At 36.1% G+C, this 27028-nt stretch overlaps 1 protein-coding gene across 1 annotated transcript in view; it reads left to right on the top strand.

The window, feature by feature from the left end:
- Positions 1-27028, top strand: part of LOC148950711 (uncharacterized) — a 178475-nt gene that overhangs the window by 64389 nt on the left and 87058 nt on the right. Inside the window, exons 9-12 of the mRNA XM_089091926.1 lie at positions 1054-1286; positions 10683-10855; positions 13121-13241; positions 24176-24379. Coding sequence (XP_088948052.1) covers positions 1054-1286; positions 10683-10855; positions 13121-13241; positions 24176-24379 — 731 coding nt within the window. The remainder of the gene's footprint in view (positions 1-1053; positions 1287-10682; positions 10856-13120; positions 13242-24175; positions 24380-27028) is intronic.

A 27028-nucleotide genomic window follows, 5' to 3' on the forward strand; every position in this document is an offset into this window, starting at 1 on the left:
TGGTGTTTCTGGGTCTACCTCTGTGGTGTGTACCCAATTGCCAGTGGAGTGCTGCAATCGGTAGCTAGGGATTGTCCATACGTAGTACAGGGTCAAGGTATCTCCATTGACGAACTTTTATTATATCTATCACAAAAGGCTACCCGCTTTATCAAGTTTGAATTGGCTGGATAACCTCCGCTTCCAGTGGATGTTGAGAATTCTTCCGAGACATATGTTCTTGAAAGCAAGAATTCTCCTATCTTGTTCTTGGCCAAGTGCCAGGTTTCAGCTGCGTCAAGCAAAACTGGAATGACATTGATATCAAAGAGTCACAATTTCAATCGTAGAGATAATCTTTGAGACCGCCAAAGTTTCCGTAGTCTATTAAAGGCTCCATTAGCTTGACTAATTCTTGAGAGCACTGGTTTTGTGCTAGATCCTGTATTTCCAATTTTGCTCCCTAGTTATTTGAAATGGACAACTTGTTCTAACTGTTGTTCTCTGTAGGCAATGCTCAGAGGTGAGTGTTGTGGCCATTCATTTTTTTTCCATAATTATTTTTAGGACGACTTGAAACTTAAAATCAGACCTTGAAATTTAAAACCAATAAATTTCTATAATAGTTCAAACTCAGAAGGACCAGAAAATACAATTAAAGAATAAAAGAAACCCGAAACAATCCGATATTAAATAAACAATCATAGCAAACATACATACAGCAGGTAGTAATATAAATGAACATACAAATCTTAAAACGAATAAAAATTAAATTGAACATTCAAGTCAAACTTAAACCGAAGAAAAGTCACCACAAACTGGAGAATATAATGATATTAATTGCAGAAAATTCAACAATTTAAAGTTTTGTTTCACTGTAATTTTCCAATGTTTTAACTATGAAAGAAAATGTTTGTAATATAATTCGTTTTCTGTCGTTCTGTATGGTTAATATTCAGATGGCTTTTTTCGTATAATTCAGATGTTTTTTCTAGTCTTCTTCTTAACCATAAATTTTCATACAGCTATGAAACAATGATAAAATAAGAACTATTAGAGCCCTCCATCTTTCAGTTCCAGACACACAGAAGAAATTTCAAAGCTCAAGGAAAAATATCGTGACTTACAGCAAGTTTTAGAGCACAAAGAGACGATTATAATGGAGTGTTCTCCGCAAAGTACTCTTCTGAAAAATGAGGTTGCTGCGGATGAAGCGGTGGAAGTTGAGAATTCTTTGAAAGAAGACTTACAAAAAGTTCAGGACCAACTATCTACAACGGTTAAAGAAGAGGATTCCATTCTGTCAAGTAAGTAGGTTTGTCCCCTTATCCACGTACAAAATTTGACTGGATTGTGTTATAGACAATGTTAATTGAAGCAAAATCAGAACAAATTAAAATTATTGGCTTATAAGAAAACTTTGTAACTGGTTTCTCACATTTAACTTTGGAGAGGAGACGCGTGCCTGACTAAACTAAATAAACTACAGAAGTGCTGGAACTATAATTTAATAGCAGAAACCTTAAGCTGTATTCGAGAGTAGAGTGGCCTGGAGGATTTTAAATTTTTACTGGATTGAGGGGTGTCTGAAAGAGATTTTTCAAATAATTGTTTCGGCTCTTTCAGGTGGTCGTTGTGGATACTCTATCAAGTAATCTGTCCCTTAGTAATGGAAGATTCTGTTTTATAGTAATTTACACGTCAGCAATTTACTTGAGGGTGAAATTACCCACTTGTTTGATTTTGCTAAAGAAAGGCCAAAAGAAGAGAATTCCAAAGGCCAAAAAAGAATAAGCTGATACAGTTTCATAAGTTATGTTTAAAATTTTAATCGCGTACGTCTCTGAATGAGTTTTTAAGCACTAGGATAATTTTGTTCTCAGGTCAAGTTGTGTCAGTTGATGGATGAAACAAAACAAGGAATATTTTGACAAGTCAAATAAGGTTATGAGTCAGCTATTGGAGGTTAAAGCAGGACTTTGGTTGTGATTAAGATAGTTTGATCAGCAGTTTCCTAAAATTGAAGTAAAATATACTACTTAAATTGCACGCACTAGAGCTTTTTGAAAATGTATAACTTTCGCACCATCAATACCGGTCCCCATTTTTAGTGTCATGACTTAACCGCTTACTAGAATCTCGAAAACTGCTGCAATGAGGCAGATTCAAGATTCATTCGGTTTTAATTAAAACAAACAGAAATAAATAAACATCTCTATGCAAAAAACGTACGTTGATTCCCTTAAAAACATAACGATTCCTCCTAATCACGCTTTCCGACTCTCGCTTTACTCCTCAACACAACCACATTCCTAAACCATACAATTCACTATCTAAGAGATTCCCCCCTTCCTCCCCAAAAGCAGAGCTACCTTAACCTTACAAAAAAATAATCAATAAATAAATAAAAAAAAAACCCGAGATAATAATGATAATAATAATAAAAAAATCTCAATTATTAATAAACTCTATTTATTGAAATTCAATAAGATATTTTTTCAAATTATTTTTAAAAGACCCAAGGGAGCTCCTACATCTCAGCTCTTGTGGAAGCATGTTCCACACTTTCGCGCACGCCACATCCGGGGCAAAATCCGACCGTACTGTATGGTGTTCGTCTCACCAGAAGGTTTGAGGCAGATCTCGTGTTCCTAGGATGCTGTTCCGATACCAACTGGAATAGACTGTGGAATGCTGATGGAAGTAATCCTGAGAAAAATTTGAAAACGATAACTGAACACGATAAATGATAAAGTGATTCACGGGAATGAAAATCGTCCATATTTCCGATTATTTTCAGGGCATGTTTGTGGATTGAATCAAGCCTTTTCAGGTGGGATGTAAATGTTGACTGCCAAATTGACGCATAATACTGCAGATGAGGCTTGACAAGTCCATTATAAAGTAGACGAAGGGTTTTTTGAGGGAATGTGTTTTTCAGTTTCCTGATAATCCCAAGATTACGGGAGAGCTCCAGCTCCACAGCGTGGATGTGATGTACGAAGGATAAGTTTTCGTCAAGGAGTAAACCTAGGTACCTGGCATAGCCAGTTTTCGGTCGTCTGATCGTTCCTCGAGAAGTCGTTATTCCCGATACCTCTGGGCGAAGAGGTCGAATCCTTGAGAAGAAGAGAACGCAAGATTTGTCAACATTTATTACAAATCAATTGGCATCCATCCAAATATAAGTTTCTTATAAGATGACCTCAAGTTTACTCTGGAGCGCTGACATGTCGGTGTCACAGGAGGCCATTGTAGTGTCATCCGCGAACGCCACAAGTTCATCCGATTCATCATCGTTGCTCGAAATTTCTGGGTCGCAACATAACTTTCAGCACCGTGAAGTCTTTAGTTAGGGTTCAGAACGCGACTTAGGTCATTCACATGAACCAGGAATAACAGTGGGCCTAAGATTGAGCCTTGCGGCACACCGAAGTTGACAACGGTGTCATTCAGTGGATCTTCTCCTATATAAACACGTCGGCTACTAAGGTAAGACTGGAACCATCGTAGAGCCTCTCCTCTAACCCCAATGTGCTCTATTTTACCTAATAGAATTCCATGATCCATACTGTCGAACGCTTTTTTTATGTCAAGCAAAATAGCAGCTGGCACAAGTCCCAGGTCAAGTGCTTTATTAATGAATGGGCTTAGTGATGCCAGAGCGTCTTCCGTCGAGTGTCCGGGTCTGAATCCGAATTGGCGTTGGTTAAGGAATCCCTTAGCTTCCAGAAAAGAGTATAGTTGGCTCTTCATAGGTTTTTCAAACACTTTGGAAAACACCGAAAGAATAGAGATGGGTCAAAAGTTAGACGAGTCGTCCTGAGGGCCACCTTTGTGGAGGGGAACTATTCTTGCCTTCTTAAGAAGTGATGGAAACAAGCCTGTCTCCAAAGAGAGGGTTACCAAATGTGTTAAAGGTTGTAGTACGGACGGCAATACTGCTTTCAGCACTTTAGTATGGACGCGGTCAAATCCAGAGGTAGATGCTCCCCTCAAGCCTTTGACAATCATCGAAACATCCGTCGAAGTTACAGGAATGAGTGCCATCGACTTGACACACGCTGGGCCCAAAAAGTCCCTGTAGGAATTTCTGGGGGTAGCACTGTGTTAGCCGTTTTTTCTCCAATTTTGGCGAAGAAGGTGCAAAGAGCGTTTGCAACTTGTGCTGGTTCAGTCAAGGTTTCTCCATCAACCGTAATTTTGGATGGTAGTTCAGGCTGTTGGTTATTCGGTCGTAACACTGAATTGACTGTCTTCCATACTTTCCTTCCATCCTTTCCACTTTTGGTTAGCCTTTGATTAAAGTAATCCCTTTTAGCTTTTCTGAGAACTGACCTCAGGCATTTCTTATAAATTTCGTAACTCCGCAGGCTAGCTACATTTGGTAGATTACGGTATTCAGCCCAAAGATTATTTTTTTTTATTGATGCACCTGAGTAAACTTTCTGTAACCCACGGGCAAATTGGTGCGTTTTTTCTTCTGCGTTTCTTTATTTTTTCTTTAAAACAACATGCCTCATATTGTGTTGTAAATGTACTGTGAAAAATTTCAAATCCTTCATTCAGATCTCCTTTCTCCATAACGCTATCCCAGGTCGTTTTTTACAATTACTCGTTAAGTTACCGTAATTTTTATTAACTCATATCTAAAAACGGAATATCATCTCTAGTTTTTGAAAATGACCTTGTTGCCTTTGATGTTTTGAAAACGGTACATAAGGGGAAATGGTCCGACATGTCACTGATGATTACTGAAGCTTAGAGTGAAGGTAGAGTAGAAAAAATATTGTCTATTAGTGAATGAGTACTCTCAGTTACTCTCGTTGAGATAGTTGTCGACGGGTAAAGATTAGATCCAGACATTAGAGTGAGAAGTTCATTAGCGGTATTAGTTAGGGGATAGGCTAGGTTGATGTTGAAATCACCCATGATGACCACATCATAATTCTGTTTTTCAAACATTTGGAGTGTTTCCAATAAATATTCCATAAGCGAAGAAACAGAACCTGACGGTGATCGGTAAATTTCTCCAACCATTACCTTCCGTTGCGAAGGACATATCAAGAAAAAGTGACTCAAAAATACCTTCTATATTTCGAGTCAGTTTGCCATTAAAACAGACTGGGTATTCGCTCTTTGTGTAGATTGCCAATCCTCCTCGTGCTGACTCTTTTCTGTGTACAAAATTCGATGTATACCCGGGGATATCTACCGGTATGTTAGTCTGCCTTGTCAAAAATGTTTCACACAGTCCAAGAACGTCAGGTTGTATTTTTAAGCACATGGTCATTACATCTGTCAGTGACGAACATAATCCTTGGCAGTTGAGCTGAACTATACTGAGCTGACATTCAGAGCATCCCTGGGCATACTCATTAACTGAATATATTTACTTCGAGGAAATTCATTTTCACTAAAAAAAAGAACAATCGTTTTCATTACTAATTACTCTATCAAAAATTTCTTCCAAATTTAAGAACGACTTTTCTAACTGTTCTAATTTTTTTGAGCTGCGGGCAAGATAGTGTGCCTCGGGGACGAAGACAAGGAACTCAAAAGGGGAGAGCCGTGAGAAATGCACATACCCGAATTAACTTCATTGAAACTGCAACAAAAAACTGATGTAAACAAACATAGATTAACACAAGAAACACAGAAAAATGGAAAATGAAACATTTCTGGAAAACAAATCACTCATTTCGGCAAGCGGCAAAAAAAAAACTAATTCATCAATGACAATCTTTCCCGTTTCCGCTGCTGTAGCCCCAATAACAAATAATAAAAATAAAAAAAAAATAAAAAAAAAAAAAATAAACATAAACAAAAAACTCTTAACTAATTTTATCATATTTTCCCTTCATCTCTTCGACTACAGCAGGCGGAACTATCAGACAAAAACAAACAAATCACACTAATAGCATTTCAAGCATCAAAGTCGGTATCGTCAGGTTCGGTGGGTACTGCCAACTTTAGTGGATCAAAGCAGTCGTCTTGAGATTCAGTCCAATGTAAATTTTGCGACTTTTTTACATCTAACCCCAGTCTTATTCCTCGCTGGACAACACGAGTTTCTGCAACCTTTTCTGCTGCCGTTTTAGAACTTTTCAACTTGTACCCGAGCGCTAGTTATTCTTTTCTTCGTTTACCGAGCTCAGCTGGCAAGTCTGTTGACACACTGAAACCCGTTTTTTTCAGCTTTCCACATTCTTTCATAATAGCTGAGCGTTCAGTGTCTGAGAGGCTAATAAAGATAGGCTTGGTAGCCGTCTGCTTTTGAGAATTACTTCGAAGGCTCGGCACAGTTCCAGATTGGGAGGGAGCCGTCTTCTTAGAAATACGATACAATATAACCATACTTAGCTGATCAGCATCTGTAATTCCAAGCTTAGACTGAAAAAATATCACTACAGATCCTTGGAGATTTTCCGTTCCTTGCAGAGCTTCAACACCGTGAATAAGAATGTTATTTCTTCGAGCGTGCATCTCCGATCACAGGGCTGTAGTCTTGAAATGAACCAGCTGAGTCCTTAGCAGTTTATTCTCTGCTCTCAGTACTTTATTTTCATTTTGAAGCTTTGAAATCAAACTTTGAAGCTCGTCCATACGGCGGTCGAAATGGTCTTTCGTCACTGACATATTGCTACCAATTAATACCGCACTGCCTAAATAAAACTAGTAAGGCATTGAGTGAGACTTACACGCAAGAGCCCCTTTTATGTAATAAACCCAGTTATCACTCGGGGCCCACTTTCGTCAAAATGCAAATTCTCCAAAAACCAGCTTGCAGTATCCTTTCAGTAGAACACTGTGAAATTTTGGTATAATATTCTTTTACTATAACACTGCGATTTTTTTTTTTTTTTTTTTAAATACTAATTAATTCACTCGGCACGGAGAACCTCTCTGCGTGAATGCTCGCAGGTAACTGAAAGGCATTTTGCTAAGAAACATTTCTCCCTTCAAGGACTGCAAAACTGGGTAAAACGGTAAGAAATCAATGGAATTCTGGTGGAAGTTGGTGATAAACTTCTCGTAATGTACCTGGAAGTAGTAGAGACAAACAAGGGCCCACTACTGCTAATTGCAGCCACCGTCGAACAACTTGTCGTTTCGCCCAATGGCTGAGATAAGATATTTATTTCGAAAAAATACTATCACAAGCCCCGAAAGGTGGACTTCTAATTTTGGAGTCCATAAACAACAATTTAAGCAAAAAAATCAGAATTAGCAACTCTTCTATGCCCTTTCCCCCCAAATCCAGTACAAAGTATTTTTAGATAGCCATGTTGATCAAAATGGTCCATAGGTCAAATAGCTCTGCCTCTGGGGTGGACTCAATCCTCTACAGGGCCCAGGGTAGGTGCTATATGTTTTGCAAGTTGCCAATTGTTAACATATAAGGTTTTTTATTGGAAAAAGGGGGTATGTTTGATCCTAGGTCTCCTAAAAGACTCATGCCATTAAGGCGAAACTCTGAGAAAATACCTAAAGGAATGCTGAACACAAACAAAACACATTAAATACATGCTAGTTGCCAAAAGGGTGTATCAGCCATATCTAAGGAACAGATGAGGGGATTAAGCGGGTTGTTTTCGGGCTACGAAGGGGTCCGGTAGAAAATAGGTGTAGGATGGGGTCTGGCTACCCTTTGGTCACTTTTGATTCTTAAAAATGACACTTGCCGTTTCTTATCGAATGTTATCCTTCCAAATTTGTGTGATTATCCCTTCCAAAAAGTATGGTTAACTTACAAGAGTGAAAACTGGTGCTAATGTTGACAAAAAAATATCAACTTTGGGGTATTTTGGATAGTGTGTGGTGACACTTGGCATATTTTCAAGCTCTGTAATCATTTTTCGTTCAGAAACTGAGATCACATACTTATTACTACCCTTATTTCCATTAATTATACTATATCAGTTAATTGTTCTTATTATTGAACTGACAAAATAGTAAATGACGCCAAAAGCAGTATGGCATTGATAGTTTTTGTTGACACTAGCGCCACTTTCCACTCTTATAATTTAGCCATAGTCTGATCCCTTCCGTAAGAAGTGAAGTCAATCAGAAAGAATAAAAGTATTGCCTTTTTGGTCAATTGATCATGTCCCTTATCATTTCCTAAAAAGTTCCAAATTAATAAAGTCAGTCATTCCTAAGTTACACCCTTTTGACAACCCATATACACATACTATTTTTTTTAATTTAGTTCAACACTCCCCTCAATATATCTTGAAAGACCCATTTTAATGCCCTTCGTATTTTGGGGAAGTAGAAGTCATACTTGCATACCTTTTCTCAATAACATATACTATATGTAAACACTGAAAAAATTGCCTAACTTACAGCCCTTGCCCTGAGGCCTTAGGGGGGAGGGGGAGGTTGATATTCCCTAACGTATAATTGCTGAACCTTTCAACAATGCTGAAAAAAATGATGTCTCAATACTTTGTTTGGATGTTTGTTCTAGGAAATGATGTGTGGAGGGATGGCTTTCAAATCACTTTGGATCTTAAAAAGGGCGCTATAACTTTTAATTTTAAATCAAACAAGACCCTTCTGAATTTTATTAATATAAAAAACCTTATATGCCCAAAGACATAATTTAAATCCTTTATCCCAGGGCTCCGGAGGGCGGTGTCAACCATGGAGGCATTGTTATATGTTCTTTAGACTAGTATAAACAAAATGTTCATCGCACAATTTCAATGAGATGCGTTTGGCGAAAAGAAAGGCAGTTGAGAGGGAGGGGGGCTAGTTAATCTCCATCACTTCTGGCTCTTAAAAAGGAACTAGAAATTTTAATTTCAACCAAATGAGCCACCTTTAAAGTTTATACAACCGTCCCTTCAACGAAAACCTTAAATGCCATAGGGGCATAACTTACAACCCTTGCCCCCAGACCCTGGTGGTTTGTATCAACCCCAAAACTCTTTGGACTATTTTATTTGGACTTTATGATCTTTGGACTATTTTGAATATAAGGAAGGTCTCAAAATTTCTATTGGATGCATCTCAGGAAAACACTAGGTGTGGGGGGGGGGGGGATAGATACATCCTGATCACCATGACCCTTAAAAAGGGCACTATAACTCCTGATTACTAATCCAATGACTTCCATCTAAAGCCAATACGACCACCCTTTCTATCAAAACCTTATATACCTCCAGGGCATAAGTTACGACCCTTGCCCTGAGAGCGGGGGGGGGGGTGTCTTCCTCACAGATATAATTTCCGGACTCTTCAACTATGGTGAACAAATTCGATATCTCCAAATTTTGATTGGAGATATTTGAGGAAGTGATGGGGGGGGGGGGTGGTTGCTCTCAAATCACTTCTGACTCTTAAAATTGGACATTGTAACTTCCAATTTCAAATCAAATGAGCCCTATCTGAAGTTTATACAACCGCTCACTCCATAAAAACCTTGAATGCCACCAGGGCATGACTTACAACCCTATCCCCAGTGCGTTGGGGGATTGTGTCAACTCTATAGGCATTGTTGTATGTTCTTTGGACTGTTTTGAACAAAATTACTATCTCACAATTTCCATCAGATGTGTTTGGTGAAAAGAAGGAATATTCGAAGTGTGGGCTAGTTACCCTCCATCACTTTTGACTCTTAAAAGAGAACTAGAAACTTCCAATTTTCAACCAAATGATCGTCCCCTAAAGCTAATCAACCATCACTTTCATAAAAACCTTAAATGCCGCGGGGTATAACTTACACCCCTCGCCCCCAGTCTCTGGCGGTTTGTATCAACCCCAAAAGCATTTTGATTAAAATTTTGAGTAAAATGGGCATTATAACATCCAATTTCAAGTCAAATGAGACACTTCTGAAGTTTATACGACCACCCATTCCATAAAACCCTTATATTCCCCCAGAGCATGACTTACAACCCTATTCCCAGAGCACTAGGGGGCTGTTTCAAACCTAGAGGCATTTTTGCATGATATTTGGACTATTTTGAATAAGTTTCTATTAGATTTCGATATTAGACTTAATATTAGATATTTAGATTCAAAATTTTTATTAGATGCATTTTGTGAAAATACGACGTGCGTGGGGGAGGGGGCACATGCCCCCCGATCACTTTGACTCTTAAAAATAGCACTAGAGCTTCTGATTATTAATCCAATTAGCCCCTTCCGAAGTTTACGACCACGCTTTCTATAAAAACCTTATATGCCCCCAGGGCATAACTTACAACCCTTGCCCTGGGGGCAGGGGGGGGGGGTATCCTCGAAGACATAATTTCCAGATCTTTCAACTACGTTGAATAAAATGTATCTCTCAAAATTTTGATCAGACGTGTTTGGGGAAATAATGGGGGGGGGGGGCATTTACCCTCTGATTACTTTCGACTATTAAAAAGGGCTCTTCGCTCTCTCTATTTCCAATCGAATGAGCCATTTTTGAAGTTTATAGGACAACTCTTTCTATAGGAAGTGTCCTGGTCTGACAAACCAAAAAAAAAAAAAAGAAAAAAAAAATTATAATAATAACTTGTGCAAACATCGTTCTTTACCTTGGCAACGCTAGTGCGCTGTCTATGATAGAGTTGTTACTCACGATAATTATTGCGTCTTTCTCTTTTGGTAAGTATATCTTCAGCAAAATTTATGTTTAGCATGATCTATCTTAATTGTACCATTGTATTCTGCTGATGTGCTGATGCAATACAAATTATTTCTAGAAACGGTTGTATGTGAAATATCTAGTGAAGGAGAAAGGGACTTAAAGATGAATCCTACTGAAGACCAGAGTGTACAAAGAGAAGAAGAAGTAGGCACTGCTATCGATCGAGTGGATCTGCTATCTGCTAGCGTTGCTACTTCCGCTTTAGGTGAATGGGAAAAACACACAAAGGTTCGTTTTTTATTTTTTTTATTTCCTATAATCTGAAAATCTACCTCTACGCAGGAGAGATAAGGGGAGCTAGGCCGCCTACATTTATATGCTTTGTATTATAGAAAACGTTTTGATAATAATTTATGCCGGTTGGTCAAAACAAAAGGCGATATCGAACATAATGGAATTCGAATCCATTTTTCCCTTCACTAAAATTAATTTAATCATAACATAGTTCGAACAAAACATCTTTTTTAGGTACTCATTATGGTGTACTAAACCCAGATAATTGTGACATTTATTCATGAGACTGTCCTCCAGGTCCGCAATAAGCACCAGGAAGAGAACCAGGCAGAGAATGCTTCCTGAGGCACTCCAGCTAGTAGTGAATGTTTCTTAAAAATTTTGAAGGACGACTGTTAATGGTAGCCGACGAAGGAAATATCCAAAGACTTTATAGGGTCGACCGGGTATCCCTGAAATTTTTAACAGATAAATAAGGAAGCAAATCGAAAAGTAATAAAAATTGAGCATATCAGTTTATATCACTTCTGCTGACGTTTTCGTGTTTACGCCTCACGTTATTGGGTCCCATTATGTGCTTATGGCCTACTCATTCAATCTCTATAGAATGAGCCCTAACCCATGTTATAAAACTCTTAAGAATAAGTTAATATCTTCACAAATACCATCCTAACCTTTTTTTTCTTTAAAATTGTCCGTTTACAACATAAATTTTGCTTTATCAAAGAGAAAGTTCTAGATTTGACCTTGTAGAACGCCCTGTATTATTTTTTTACTCCCCCTCTCCAATTACTTGTTCTTACAGAAGGGAAGTTCGTAGGAAGTTGAAAATGGAGCTATTCGATTGGAAATTAAAATTCTAGTGTCGTTTTGATAGTCGGAAGTGATTGCATGAGAGCCAGTCCCCCACATCTGCCCTTTTGGGCCACCCACCACCCTTAATTCTCCAATACCTGCACACAAAATGTTCAGATAGCCCTTTTTTCGAATAAACAGTAAATATTTTCAAAATATAAGTTCAATGAACATGTCTTCAAGGATGGCAGCCCTAAAGCCCCTATGGTAAAGGCCTTAAATTATTCAAATTACGAGCTGTTAACAGGTAGGGTTGGTCGTGGAAGAAGTGGTCTATGCTTCATCTTGGGTATCTGTCGAAAAAAATAAAATTGATTTTATGCGTTCCTAAGAGTTGTTTTTTTTTTTTTTTTTTTTTTTTTTTTTTTTTTTTTTCAAACCCACTTGGATTTTATTTTTTTGTAGAAATAAAGTTAAAAAGATGGTTGCTCGTAACTATGGTTGATAGAACTTTTTTTGAAACATTCAAGCTCTGTCCAAAATAACACAATAATTAACTAAGATTAAAATTTTTCAATTTCAAAACCAACAGAAATTAGTTTAAAAAATATATCCCAAAAAAGTTGTTTAAAGAAGAGTAAAGAGCCCTATTGAAACAAAAAATGAGCCGATTAAAGACATGATAATTCAAATCTTAATTTTACTGAAGTTAAATTGTATAAGTTGTATAGGTTGGTGAAAATGTCACAAACATTTATAGTGTGACTGCCCTCATAAATCCTCTAGAGGCCAGATTGTCATTTGCGCTTTACTGAAAATAAAATGTGCTTAAGTAGTTATGCTTTCGTCATTTATTATTGAAAAATCAAAATACTGGGACTTCCATGAATTAATATCGTTTTATTTAAAACGGCTAATTCAGTTCATTAGTCTGATATCCAGTTAATTTATGCTTTCCTTTACTTAAGTGGAAATGACGCTCTAGCTTACAAATGCAACAACTCGATTATAGGATAAGGTAGGTAAAGGATGCGGCACTAGACCCTTAAGGTCCGAACCGGCGGTGCTGATACCCGTATCAAGGCCCTTCAGCCAGGAAGTGAAGGGGGGATGGAGGCCAGCCGTCCTGTGCTTTCGCACACCTTTCATGTTTACCTTCTCCAGATACCCATTTAGAGCTGGGTCGACTCTGGCTGAGCTTACAGTCATGCCACTGACCTCCGTCCCAAACCAAATAATTGGGTACACTAGGATTCGAACCTTCACCCTCTCGATCCTAAATCCAGCGCACCACTCGTGCCAACTCGATTATAATTCCAATAGAAATAATAAATTACTGGTGATCTCCTGTTTTATGTTTAGGTTTTTTCACAAAATTATTAGACGTTGATCTTTAAATCTGCAGTGCTATATTTGAATATTGTAATATATTTTTCTTCTATATATTATGTGTTTATCTTTCAGGGAATCGGATCCAAAATAATGACAAAACTGGGGTATGTCATGGGTTCAGGCCTGGGAAAACACGGAGAAGGACGAACGGAACCCGTTGAAGCCATTGTCCTACCACGTGGCAAATCCTTAGGTATGTTTGAAACTGCTTCAGTTGAATCAGGAGGGATAATATGTATATAAAGTTATGTTATGTGGATTCCCTTTGAGACTTAAGGGCAAACGATTTTATTTGCAAAGTGACCGTACCCTTATCATTTTCTTCTTATTTTCCTCAAGACTTCTTTTGACTTATGTAGAAGTTTTAGTAAGTTAGCTGAGCTCCCTATCATAAAGAATATTGGTAACGTTGAGAATGTATAACAAATGACATCGGTTAAAAGTGAAACTGGTATGTAAGTACTGATGCACTGTAGTGTCTATGTTTCTTTGCTTTCTTTTTTTCAGAATAGACTAGATTTGCTATTATTGAATGTGGGTTTTTATTTAAATTAGTTTAAAAAAAACTCCAAAAAAGAAGTCTTAAAGAAAAGTAAAGAGGTATATTAAACCAAAGATGAGCAGAAATAAAGTTAACTAATTTTCCAATCGTGAAACTCCAGTAAGCCTTCATCAATGAGTAAATCAAAACCCACAATTATAAAAATTACAATAAATAACCAAATCAAACTCAAACTGCGTAGAAACTACCATAAAGAGGAGTAGGACTAATGCCCCTTTGCCTTCTAAAGACCAGAACATAATTCATGCTGTAGTGAAAACAGTATTCATTTCCACTTTCATTTCTCATAGCATCAAAAAAAGAAAGCTGGTGCAAAATTGCACCAGCATATTTATTCGTTCCTGAAATTCGTAAAAAGTATTGATTTATTAAAGCTAAAAAAGAGAAAATGTTTTCAATGTATGTGCTTTCAGCAAAGTGCAAATTGTGTTCTGATCCTTAGGAGACATCGGGGGCGTTAGGCCTACTCTTGTTTGTGGTAGTTTCTGCTCGTTTTGAGTTTAATTAGGCTATATATTATAATTTCTGTTCCCTTTGAGCTTTATTTATTCATTGATGATAGTTTATTGTAGTTGTAAGTAGTCACTGTCGCAGCTGGAAGTAGCCACCGTCACATGTAGTCACAGTCGTCATTTTCAAGTAATCATGGTAGCAGTCGTAAGTAGTGGGGGTTGCAAACAGTTACAGTCACTTTGTCAAGTATTCACAGTCGCAAGTAGGTGCATATCATGTTGCATATGTTGCCGCATTCATAAGTTGCTGCAGATGCAAGTAGTTATTGTAGTCAAATCTGCCTGTAGTCGCATTCACAGCTCCAAGTTGTCACAGTCGTAGTCACAAACAGGTGGAGTTGCTATTGCAAGTGGTCGTAGCTGCAAGTTTGTGTAACCGTCAATAAACACAAATGCAAGCATTCACAGTTGTAAATATTTGCAGTAGCATTGGTACTAGTAATAATATTAGCAGTAGTAGTAGCAGATATAGTAGGCCTTGTAATAATATTTGGCATTGAGGGATATTTTTGGTACACCCATTTGATAACCTGCACGTGCGTAGTGTATTCTGGTTAAGTTAAACATCCTCCTCAAAATGCCTTGTAAGCTTTAACTTAATATTCTAATCCGTTCTTGATATATTGCAGTAAGGCCACTTTGACAACATTGCATATAGTGTGTTTGGATTTAGTTAAACACCAATCTCGCTATTCCTTGATAATTTTACCTTAATGACCTTAGTATTAGCCATAGCAGTACTAGTAGTAGAAGCACTGGGAGTAGTAATAGTGATAGCTCTGGTTGTATTAATAGTAATAGCAGTAATATTTTTAACATAGTGCATTTTCGGTTTGTTCGACATACCCTCAGCTTGGTCTGATAGTTTCAATTTAAAACTTAAAGCCATTTCTTAGATTAATTAAAAAAACTTTCCGAAAAAAATAAGTTTTTAAAAGAAAAGTAAAGGCCATTTTAAACTTAAGCTCGGCATATAAAAATTCCTTTTAAAATTCAAACTCAAAACGACCAGAAATTACTATTAAAGAATAAATGAAACCCAAAACGAACAGAAATTAAATAAATAATCATAGCAAAAACGTACAAGAAGTAATAATATAAATTAATAATTTGATCTTAAAGAGAGTAATGCTTAGATTGAATATGAAAATCAAGCTTAAGACGAAAAAAATATTTTCTTATTGAAGTACAAATAACACCTAAAACGAACTGAAATTAAATAAACAATCAATGCAAACAAACATACATTAGATATTAATGTAAATTGATAAATAAATCTTTAAACGAGTGAAACTTAAATTGAATATGCAAATCAAGCTTGAAACAAACAAAAATCACCACAAACAAGAGTTTGGGTATGACCTCCTTCTCTCACTGTAAAAGTCTAAACCTACTGCGTCATTGGCGCTTTACTGAAAACCAATTGTGTGACAAATTTTTTCTTTTGTACTTATCTCTGAAAATAAACATTAAAATTATAGTAACATTTTGAACTGATGAGCTTTCAGTAATTAATATCATTATACATCAAATATTCAGTTTAATTTATTAGCTCTTTTTAAAGTTGTTAAAGATGAATATAGTTTCCCTACAAACAAGTGATTGGATACTTCCTCCTTTCCTAACTGTAAATAAAAACCAAAAGCCTACTGCGTCATTGGCGCTTAACTGAAAACGGATTATATTGCAAATACTTTCTTTTCCAGTTCTTACAGCATTGAAAATAAAAATACAATTACTGCGAAATAAATTCTTGAACTGATGGATCTTTCAACAATTAATGTCATTATACATCAAATATTCAATTTGATGTAGTTTATACTTTCCAAGACTGTTCAAGACGCATATAGTTTTCAGTAAAGCGCCAATGACGCAGTAGGTTTTAGACTTTTACAATGAGAGAAGGAGGTCATACCCAAACTCTTTTTGTGGGGATTTTTGTTTGTTTCAAGCTTAATTTGCATATTCAATTTAAGTTTCAGTCGTTTTAAGATTTATTTATTAATTTACATTAATATCTAATGTATGCTTGTTTGCATTCATTGTTTATTTAATTTCTGTTCGTTTTAAGTTTCATTTGTACTTCCCAGCCCAGTCTTGATGCAACTGAAAATATTTGCAACTACAAAGGAAAATATTTTTTTCGTCTTAAGCTTGATTTTCATATTCAATCTAAGCATTACTCGCTTTAAGATCTATTTATTCATTTATATCATTACGTGTTGTATGTTTTTGCTAAGATTGTTTATTTAATTTCTTTTCGTTTTGGGTTTCATTTATTCTGTAATAGTAATTTCTGATCGTTTTGAGTTTGAATTTTAAAAGGTATTTGTATCTGCTGAGCCTAAGTTTAAAATGGCCTTTACTTTTCTTTGAAAAACTTATTTTTTCGCAAAGTTTTTTTAATTAATTTTGCTCGTTTTTGATTGCAAAAAATTTCAAGTTTTAAAAATTCCTTATTTCAAAATCAAACTTTAAAAAAAAAATCAAATATTCATCAAAGTATCAAAACTGATATCAAAGTAACAGTATCAAAGTGAAAAAATGGGCTTGTGTCAACCTCGGAGTTTTTATTATCTCATGTTTGAACTATTTTTAACAAAATTGCCATCTCAAGATTTTTATGGGATAGGTTTGGGGAAAAAGGGCGTGGGGAGGCTAGATTAACCTTCGGTCTCTTTTGACTCTTTAAAAGTGAACTAGAACTTTCTATTTTCAATCAAATGAGCCTTTTCTGAAGTCTATACGAGTATCCCTTTCATTTTTACTAAGAAGAAGAAAGATTTATTAAAAAAAAAAAACATATCAACAAAAAATTATTACTTCCTCCCCTAAAAAGTAAAGCTTGTCCGTGGGGGAGGTAGAGAAAACAAATCCTTAAAACAAAGAACCCTTGGCCACCGATACCACTAATACCATCACACTAAACAATAAATACAAAATAATATCATATATTGTACTTCCTCTGGAAACATCATATCAACAAAACTCCCACAATCAATAAATCAATCAATCAATCAAAACTCATATTCAGCAAAAAGCAGTTCCTTAATGATTTTTCTAAAAATTTTGGAGTCACCAACAGTCTTAATATCACTATTCAAACTATTCCATTTCCGTGTACCTCTATAAAAAACAGATAAACATGAACGGGAAGATATACCTCTAGGTACACAGAAGTCCGCGCTACCCCTTGTATCATGAGAATGAACAGTTGACCTAATGGTCAGTAAATCACCAAGACAACGAAGCTGAACATCCTGCTTCAGTCCAAAAATAAACCACAATACATAGAATTCACGAAGGCCTGCAGCCGGCAAAATTTTTAAAGTTGGGTAAATTTCTCGAACAGACATACGTGGAGATATAGCGGCTAAAATTCTTACTGCATGATTTTGTAGAACTCTTATTGGTTTTACGGTAGAAGAAAAAGTAGAGAGCCAAATACTCGAACAATAAAGTATATACGGGTGTATTAAAAAAATAAAGATGCCGAAGGACAGATTTGGGAAAACAATGTTGGAGTTTCTTCATTATACCTAGATTTCTTGCCAGAATTTTGCTAGTTAAAGTTACATGTTGCTTAAAAGATAGAATTTAATCTATTACAATCCCAAGGTATTTAAAAGACGCAGTCCGTTTTATAACGCCATTGGGCAAATCCAATTCGTTTATCCATTGGTAAAAGTTTGATGATTGCGAGAAAATATCAAGTTAGACTTAGCCATGTTGATCCTTAGTTTATTTAACCTCAGCCATGATACACTTGTATTGTCTGATTCCTTTATTGAAATCTGCAGCAGCTCCACTGTCTTAGCTGTGCTAATGGCTGTTTTGCCACCAGCAAAAAGTAAAACTGTTTGATTAGTCGGGTTTACCGTTAGTTCATTTATTCTAAAGCAAAAATTATTCAGACAATTTGGTAAATCATTAATAAATATCAAGAACAATATAGGACCGAGAACTGATCCTTGCGGAACACCTACTTCAATACACTTTTTTTCGGAAGAAGAATCATTTAGTTAGATATACTGATAACGATTACTTAAAAAACTTCTTAAAAAATTTTATGATTTTCCCCTCAACCCATACACCTCACACTTCTTAAGTAGAAGTTCATGACCCACAGTGTCGAAAGCTTTCATCATATCTAAAAATATAGCACTTATTTTGAAACCTGTATTTAATACCTCATTAATAATAGTTGTCAAATAAATCATCGCCTGTTCCGTTGTCCTTTTTCCACAGAACCCAAATTATGTGTCTACCAATAACTTGTGATTTTCCACAAAACTCACCATTCCAATACTAAAGCACTTTTCTAAAACAAGGGAAATGATGGGTAAAACAGATATCGGTCTATAGTTTCCTGGGTCATTTTGAATACCACCCTTATGAATTTGGGTTATACGGGCAACTTTAAAACAGTCTGGGAATTTTCCTTGACTAAAACACTCATTAATTAACCCACATAAAACTTCAGCTATAACAGGAAAAATACATTTAAGTGTTTTTAGAGTAATATGATCGCTACCAGATAAATTACTACCCAACCCATAAATAATTTTTTTTAATTTCATCAACTGTTAGAAGTCTAAGGTGAAGAGATACATCAATCGGGTCCCTCAGTAAGGACTCGAACGTTGGATCACCACTATCAGGTACAACTGACATAGCTAAATTCAGACCAATATTCGAAAAATAACTCTGAAATTCATTGCATATGTCCTTTTCAGAATTCAAAGTCTTTCCCATTACACTAACTAATTCATCAGGTACACTATTTATTTTTAATCCAATCACTTCTTTTATTAGTCCCCAGGTTTTCTTAGGGCATCCTTCGACCTCCTTAAACTTTTTCTCAAAATATTTCTTTTTCTCATTTCTTAAAATTGTATTCAACCTATTTCGATAAATTTTATATAATTGATTATTTTCTTGTGTCGGGTTAATTATTTGAGCTCTAAACAATTTATCTATTACATTTATTTGCTTCAAAATCACAGGACAAATCCAAGGTTTTTTACTTGAGTGCTTTCTATTAAACGGTTTCAATATGACTGCTTGACTTATCAAACTCTGCAACTTTTCATAAAATAAAACAAACTTTGAATTTGCGTCCTGAACTTCGCCTAGAACATCATACCAATACACCTTTTCTATATCATTTTTAAGTTCTACCATCGCACTTTGACTGATCACTGGAATCCTTGATTTTTTGCCTTTAACCACCTTCGTTACAGTTCAAAATCTAGCTGAAACTCCAAAGTGGTGAGATACATCGTTGATAAGGACCCTGAGAAGACTCAAGGGTACATTAGTAAGGATGTTATCCAGAAGCTTAGCTGATGTTCCCGTAATTCTTGTAGGGATATTTATACAAGGATGAAACCCATTAGATAAACTTCTATTAATAAATTCAGTGCTAGCAGATGACTGATCTATAAGGTCAATATTAAAATCCCCCATAATAAAACATGGCATAGAGTTAATCGGAAGTTTCATTAATTGTTCTTCAAATACGTCCTTAAAGTCTTGGAGCAGGCTCTGTGGAGGTCTATGTACTACAACAATGCAAAAATTCAAATTCTCTCTAGTTATATGTAAAACAAAACACTCGCAAACTTTCTCTATATATTGTAAGATCTTCTCTTATTGAAACCTTATAATCACCTGAATATAAGCTGCTAGGCCTCGATGTTGGTAATACTCTCGATTCCTTACATATAAAATGTAACCAGGGATATCTAGTAATTGCGAGTTATTATCTTTTAACCACGTTTCAGTTAAAGCGATCACCTGAAAGACATTAGTATTTATTAATTCCGATAAAAAATTATGCGCAGAATTCAATCCCTGACAATTCAAATGAAAAATGTTAAGGCCAAAATTGCCCCTATCAGAATACAAGGGTAGTGTCCCTTCCTTAAAAATATACCTTGATGGTTGATTTGTGAAAATCTCAGTAGCATTAATATCTAAATTTCTATTTATTCTTTCATTAAACTGGCTGGAAAAATCAACCCTTCGACTTTCAAGTTGTAGGACATTGGTATTCCCAGGAGGTAAACCGATATCTCTAACCTTTATCAATAAACGTTAATGCATGTGATGGCAGAGGGTGGCAGTGGTGAAAAAAATCATTATCTACTAAACATATATCTAGACCTAGATAAATACAAAAAAAATAAGAAAATATATTCCGTCAAAGCGGACATAAGAAACAAAAATTAAACAAAACAAGTAAACAAACCGGTCGATATGTATACGCATATCAACTCCCAAAATAAAATTCAGTGGGCTTAATATGGCTCACAACTTCATTTATAAGCAAACCAAAATTTAATAACCTTCATAATTAATAACTTTTCATATATTCTCTAAAAAAAAAAATAATTCCAAACACAATAAATAACTAACTCAAAACCACTATTTACATTTTTAACGCTTTGAACCATTCAATCCTTTTCAACATTACCTGCATAAACAAATAAGTAGAACAACAGGGAAATTTTTATACGAGACAGTGGAACGCAACATTAAATGAATATTTCGACCCTATATCCAAGGGCCGTCCTCAGCAAAACAGACGAAGAGAATAAAAAAACTATAAAAGAAACTTACATTAAAATTCAATCATTAAAACTGTTTAAAAAAAATGTTTTAAAACAGCCCTAATATCATTACTTCAAGGAAGTTCAACCAGGAAGTTCCTGGTTGAACTTCCTTGAAGTAATGATATTAGGGCTGTTTTAAATCAACTACGCTGAACAAAATGGCTATATCAAAATTTTGATTGGATGTGTTTGGGGAAATGATGGGCGTTGGGGGGGGGGGGGGGCTAGTTGCCCTCCAATCACTTTCGACTATTAAAAAGGACACTAGATCTTTGAGTTTCCAATCGAATGAGCCTGTTTTGAAGTTTCTGCGACAACGCCTTCTATAAAAACCTTATATGACCCCTGGGCATAACTTAAAACTCTTGCCCTGGGGGTTGTGGGGGAGTGTCCTCCTCAAAATTATATTTTCTATTAGGGAATCAACTACGCTCAACATAATGGCTATCTCAAACTTTTGATTGGATGTGTTTGGAGGAATGATTGGCGTGGGGGGGGGGGGCTAGTTGCCTTCCAATCAATTTCGACTATTTAAAAGGGCACTAGAATTCTCGATGTCCAATTGAATGAGCCCACCTTGAAGTTTTTACGGTGAACTCTTCCATATGAAGTGCCTCTGGGAAAAAAAAATAATAAAACCTTGGAGCCGTATGGCCTTTACTACAGGAAACGCTATAGCTTTGCCTCTGATTTTTGTGATGCACGCCTTTTGATAGTCAACATCGGCATAGTATGTCTTGATATAGTTCAACATTCCCCTCAGCAGTCCCTGAAAGTTTCACCTTAATACAATTAATAATTGTAATATTAGTACTACAATGTATAATGGACATTATGCCGTTTTATTTGTTCAACATCCCCCTCAAATTGATCTGAAATTTTAAATTTAATGCTCTAAACCGTTCTTGAGATATTGCTGATACGCGCTTTGCTGATACAGCCTGCCTACACGTAGTATGTTTCGATTTGATTCAATATCCTCCTCAAATTGCTCTGAAAGTTCTAACTTAATGCTCTAAACTGTTCTTGAGATATTGCTGATGCGCCCTTTGCTGATACAGCCTATTCAATATCCTCCTCAAATTTCTCGGAAAGTTTTAATTTAATGCTCTAAACTGTTCCTGAGATATTGCTGATGCTCCCTTTGCTGATACAGCCTGTCTACACGTAATATGTGTCTATTTAATTCAACAGCCTCCTCAACATTTCCTGAAAATTTATTCTTGATACCTTTAGCCTTGCTAGTAGTGGAGCAGCAAAAGTTGTAGTATTTAGTATGCATATATTCCTTATGATTTGTTCAACATCTCCCTTCACATGTACTAAAAGTTTCAACTTAATGCTCTACACTTTTCCTAGGATAAAGCTGTTATGGCTTTTTGATAACCTGGATCGACGTAGTATTTTTTTTATTATTTAGTTCAACATACCTTTAACAATCCATGAAAGTTTGACCTTAATACCCTAAATTTACCTTGAAAGTTTCAGCTTCAGTAGTAGTAGTGGTCATAGTTTCAGTAGTAGGAGCAGTCGTAATAGGAGTTGTAGTAGCAGTTGGGGTAGCTGTAGCAGTAGTAGTACCAGTTGCAGTAGTAGTAGCATGTGCATATTGCCTTTTGGTTATTCAACATCCCCCTAAAATCCGATGAAAGTTTCACTTTAATACCCCTAGCCTCAGTAGTATTAGTAGTAGCCATAGCAGTAGTTGTTGCAGAATTAGTAGCATTGGTAGTAGATGAAGTATCGACATAGTTCCTTGTGGTTTGTTCAACACGCCTTGAAAATTTCAGTACTCTAACCCGTTCCTGAGAAATTGCTGTTAGGCCCTTTGGCCAGTTGCATGAACGTAGTGTGTTTTTGTTTAGTTCAACATCCCCCTTAACAGTTGTAGTAGTAGGAATAGTGGTAGCATGCATATAGTGCCTTTTGGTTAGTTCAAAACCCCCTTCAAGATGCCCTGGAGGTTTCAAATCAATACTCTAAGCCGTTCTAATATGTTGTTTATATTCCGTTTTGACAACCTGCGTGCATATAGAATGTAATGATTTAGCTTAAACTCCCCAGAAACATTCCCTGAAAGTTTCACCTTAATACCATTAGCCTCAGTAATAACTTAATCGTAGTAGCTGTATTAGTAGTAGTATGCAAACAGTGGTAGCAAGCAAAATACCCTGAAAATTTCAGCTTAATGATGTAAACCGTTCCTGAGATATTGCTGAAACACCCTTTGGACAACCTACATGCACATTTGAGTTTTGATTTAGTTCAACATCTCCCTAAACATTCCTTGAAAGATGCATGTCAATAGTCTTATCTTTAGTAGTAGTAACAGTCGTAGTAGTAGTAGTTGCATCTGCGTCTTTAGCCTATAACTGCTTGACCATGAACCTTGAATGAACCAAACCAACCCCTGAACCAAACATGAAACTTTGAAAACCAATACTCTGGGGGAATATCAGAGTATTCTGTGGGAAATATCGTCAACAGAGCTGAAACAATCAGCTTTGACAAACATCCCTTGCCTATCTTGGAATATGGGATAATCACTCTTTTAATATAAGAAAATAGTCACTTTTAATATCAGGCAACAGTCGGCAAAAAACTGACTCTAAAAGTCACACAATTAGAGCAAGGTAAAGTTGCTCTCTTTCGCTAACTAAGGACTGGTACCTATAAAAGAAAGGTAACAATTAATTTATCATTCAATTCACCAGGACCTGGTGAACTACATTAAAGAAATCCAGCTAAGACAGTTTGCAGGCTGGAACAATCTTATCAAATATTCAAGCAGAATTTTAATGCAATTAACTGATGCTTCTAAAACAGAGTAGAAGAATTTAGGATCAAGGCATTTAAAAACTAAGAGAAAAGGGAAAAAGTGAATTTGCTGATTGCTCCACGAAATCGAAAAAGTATCCAGCCAAAGAGTTTGGCTGGATTCTAAATTGAATTTAAACCTGGTAAGCATTGTTTAGGTTTCCTCTATGCATGCAGCTGCTTCTTGTCAATGCGCTCCCTCTGGTATTAGTATAAATTCTAACGATTTTCTTTCAAGGCTTTTTCATGAGACTTGCTTGTCTGAAATTTCAAGAACAATTCCTTATAGGTAAAAATTTTTCAAGGATTGATGGCTTTTCCAGTCCCCCCAATAGGGGGGGGGGGACTAGAAAAACGTTCGAAGCAATCCTCCCAAAAATGAGAAAAAAGTAAGCAGTTCTATGTTCTTGCTCAACTTTGCTGTATGTAACATATCTTTATTTTGCTGATAGATGTAAAACCTATTTTGTATGGTTTTTATTAAGCCATTTTATTTATTCTTTTTTTAATCTAACTTGTATTGAAAATGATTACATGTATAGTTTAATTGTTTTATTTTTGTTAAAGGTGATACAATTTGTCGCTTTTTATTTATTCACTTGCCCATTGGGTTTTTCAGATTGCTGTATGGAGATAAAAGAAAAAGCAAAAGGGAAGAGCGTACTGAGGGTGAAGAAGCGACTGAAGCGAAAAAAAGAAAAGAAATTCATTTGTTTTCTGGGAGAACAAGAAAAGAAATTCATTAAAGAAGACACTGGAGAGGAAAACCATTTTCCATTCTCTTTTGACCTTTTAAAGACAAGAACAATTTCTGGAATTCAAGGTTAGTAGCTTTCATGCTATACAATTAACTAGAATAAAGAACAAAGGGATGGGTGACTTGCGGTAGTAGAAATAGGGATCGTGATTCTATACAATTTTGATTCTACACAATTAACTAGGATAAATAACAAAGTGTACGGGGAACTTATTGTAGCAGAAATAGGCGACGATGAAGAAAGGAAAAATCACTAACGTCATCTAGCATTTGGTAATTTTCTGTTTTATTCCATTGGCCTTCCGAATCTAGACTGTCAGTGCCGCTAGTGTTTTCAAATCCCTGTCTATACATGATAGATCATGAAGGCCCAACGTTTATAGGCTCCAAGGTAAAGAATATAATTGTGTTGGCACTGCAAACCTCTCCAAATTGTTTGTTTATTCCATAAATCTATACGATTAACTAGGATAAACTTGTTGGAAAGTTGGCTCTGTGAAGTGGATACTGATGTGAAGCTGTCCAGAGCTTCTAAAGCAAGTTTTCTCTTGGTAAAGGAATTTCCCTGGGCATATAGTGTCAGCTTTCTTGAAAAGGCTCACTAGGATGGTGCGTCTCAAAATAGTGTGAATCTTCACCCTAAGTTCCAACTTCAATTTCAGTTAATTTATTAAAATTAGGTATGAAAACTGTATTAGGAAAAAGAAGACAGTTATAAGAAAAAGTAAGTGAATATCCGTCGTAATTTCAGTTTCAATTAAAATATAAATACAGTATAAAGGAAGGTTTTTGCCTGAAACATGTAAAACAATTTTTCAAATTACATCAGGTAATAAAATAATATAAAAAAAAAATTATTTATTCCGTCTTAATACAATCATGTTAAAGTTTACGCATGCCTACTGCACTAAGATATTTCGCGACCAGAGAGCCAAATTATCGTTTTTCATAAGAAATCAAAATTTTGCAAATCTTCAGTCATTTCAAATAATTGTTTCAAATGATCTTTGTGGGTTCTCTATAAGGTCATGTGTCTCTTAGCAATGGAAGATCCTGGCTTACACTAATTTGCATGTCAACAATTTTCTTGAGAGTGAAGTTACCCTACGCGCTTATTTGTTTTTGCTAGAGAAAAGACCAAAGAAGAAAATACCTAAGGCCAAAGAAGAAAATAATCTGATACTGTTTCATAAGTTATGCTCAAAATTTTAATCACGTTTTTCTCTGAGTGAGTTTTTAAGCGGAAGGACACTTTTGTTCTCAGGTCTAGTTGTGTCAGTTGACGGTTGAAACAAGGCAAGGAATATTTTGACAAATGAAATAAGGATATATGCCAGTTATTGGAGGTTAAAACAGGACTTTGAATAGGATTAAGACAGTTAGACTAGCAGTATCCTAAAATTCAAGTAGTAAATACTATTTGAAAGTGCCAGGCACTAGAGATTTTTGAAAATTTATAAACTGTCAATATCGGCCTCCATTTTTAGTGTAATTTGTGAACTACCTACTAGCATCCTGAAAACTGCTACAATGAAGCATTTTGCTAAGAAACATCCCTCTCCTAAAGGACTGCAAAACTGATTAAAACGCTAAGAAATCAATTGAATCCGGGTGGAAGGTGGCCACCTTGACTAGAGTTTTGGTGGAAACGCAGCCTGTCCGTAAAACTTCTCGTTGTGTTCCTGACAGTAGTAGAGAAAAACATGGGTCCACTGCTGTTATTTTCAGCCACCGTCGAACCAATTGCTGTTTTTCCCAAAGGCTGAGTTTGAGGCAGGGTACGTTGCGTAATAGTTGGATGGATTGAAGCTGGTAATGGCTGTCAAAATCATACCAGTGAGTGGGATGGGGTCTTTTCCATTACATAGGAAGCGCTGTTTGTGGCTTAGAAAAGGTCGATTGAGGAGCAAATCATAAGTCGAGGAAAAAGTTTTGCTTGTACTGGCGTTGAGGATCGGGTTTTGCTTGCTGGTTATGATGGGTGACTCTTCTCTTTTTTTGAGAGACAACTGTTGCCTTCCCAAGCTGGTCTGACGCTGGAAGGTTGTATTACTGTGATGGTTAAAATAATTGTGTACACCGTGGCACTGCAAGGAGAGTTTCTTCTATAAAGAGAAGACAGAGGGATTGGTAAGCCCTATCTCACAATATCATGTCCAGTGAAGGGGGCACCAATAGCCCAGTGGATCTTGGTGCCATATTACTTTTTTGGTGTAGAGGTACTAGAACTTTGTGGCCTGAGCCTCGACTCAGTTTTGAGTCCATCCATAATAACCAAAACATTAGTATCCTGCGGTACAAGGTACATTGACGTATTTGCGAATTACATAAAATTTGTTTTATATCATCAAGAAAGAGACACTCCAGGGCAGGGCATATTTACACATTTTTGTGTTTTGGCCCTTTTAATTCATTTCGTTTGTTATTATTTAGCTTTGGTTTCGTCTCTCTTTACATTGTATTTCCCTTGTATGTTTGTGCTCAAACCGTTATGTGTTTGTGCCATAGGGTAAATAAAGATGCTATATTATTATTTGGTTTACTTCAACCATTTAGACTAGCGAAAATTATAGTAACAATGCATAGGAGAGTCTGAAGAAAAACGGTTGCATGATATGCCGTCAAGCAAGTCCGTTTCTAGAGTTAGGGATTTTTTTTAAAAGTCAAACTACCTGAAGCTTTTTTTAATAAATTTAAAAAAAAATTAAAAAAAAA

The sequence above is a fragment of the Artemia sp. Qi Xiang Cuo genome, chromosome 7 (assembly GCF_049724085.1).
Source record: "Artemia sp. Qi Xiang Cuo chromosome 7, ASM4972408v1, whole genome shotgun sequence".
NCBI classification, from domain to species: Eukaryota; Metazoa; Arthropoda; class Branchiopoda; order Anostraca; family Artemiidae; genus Artemia; species Artemia sp. Qi Xiang Cuo.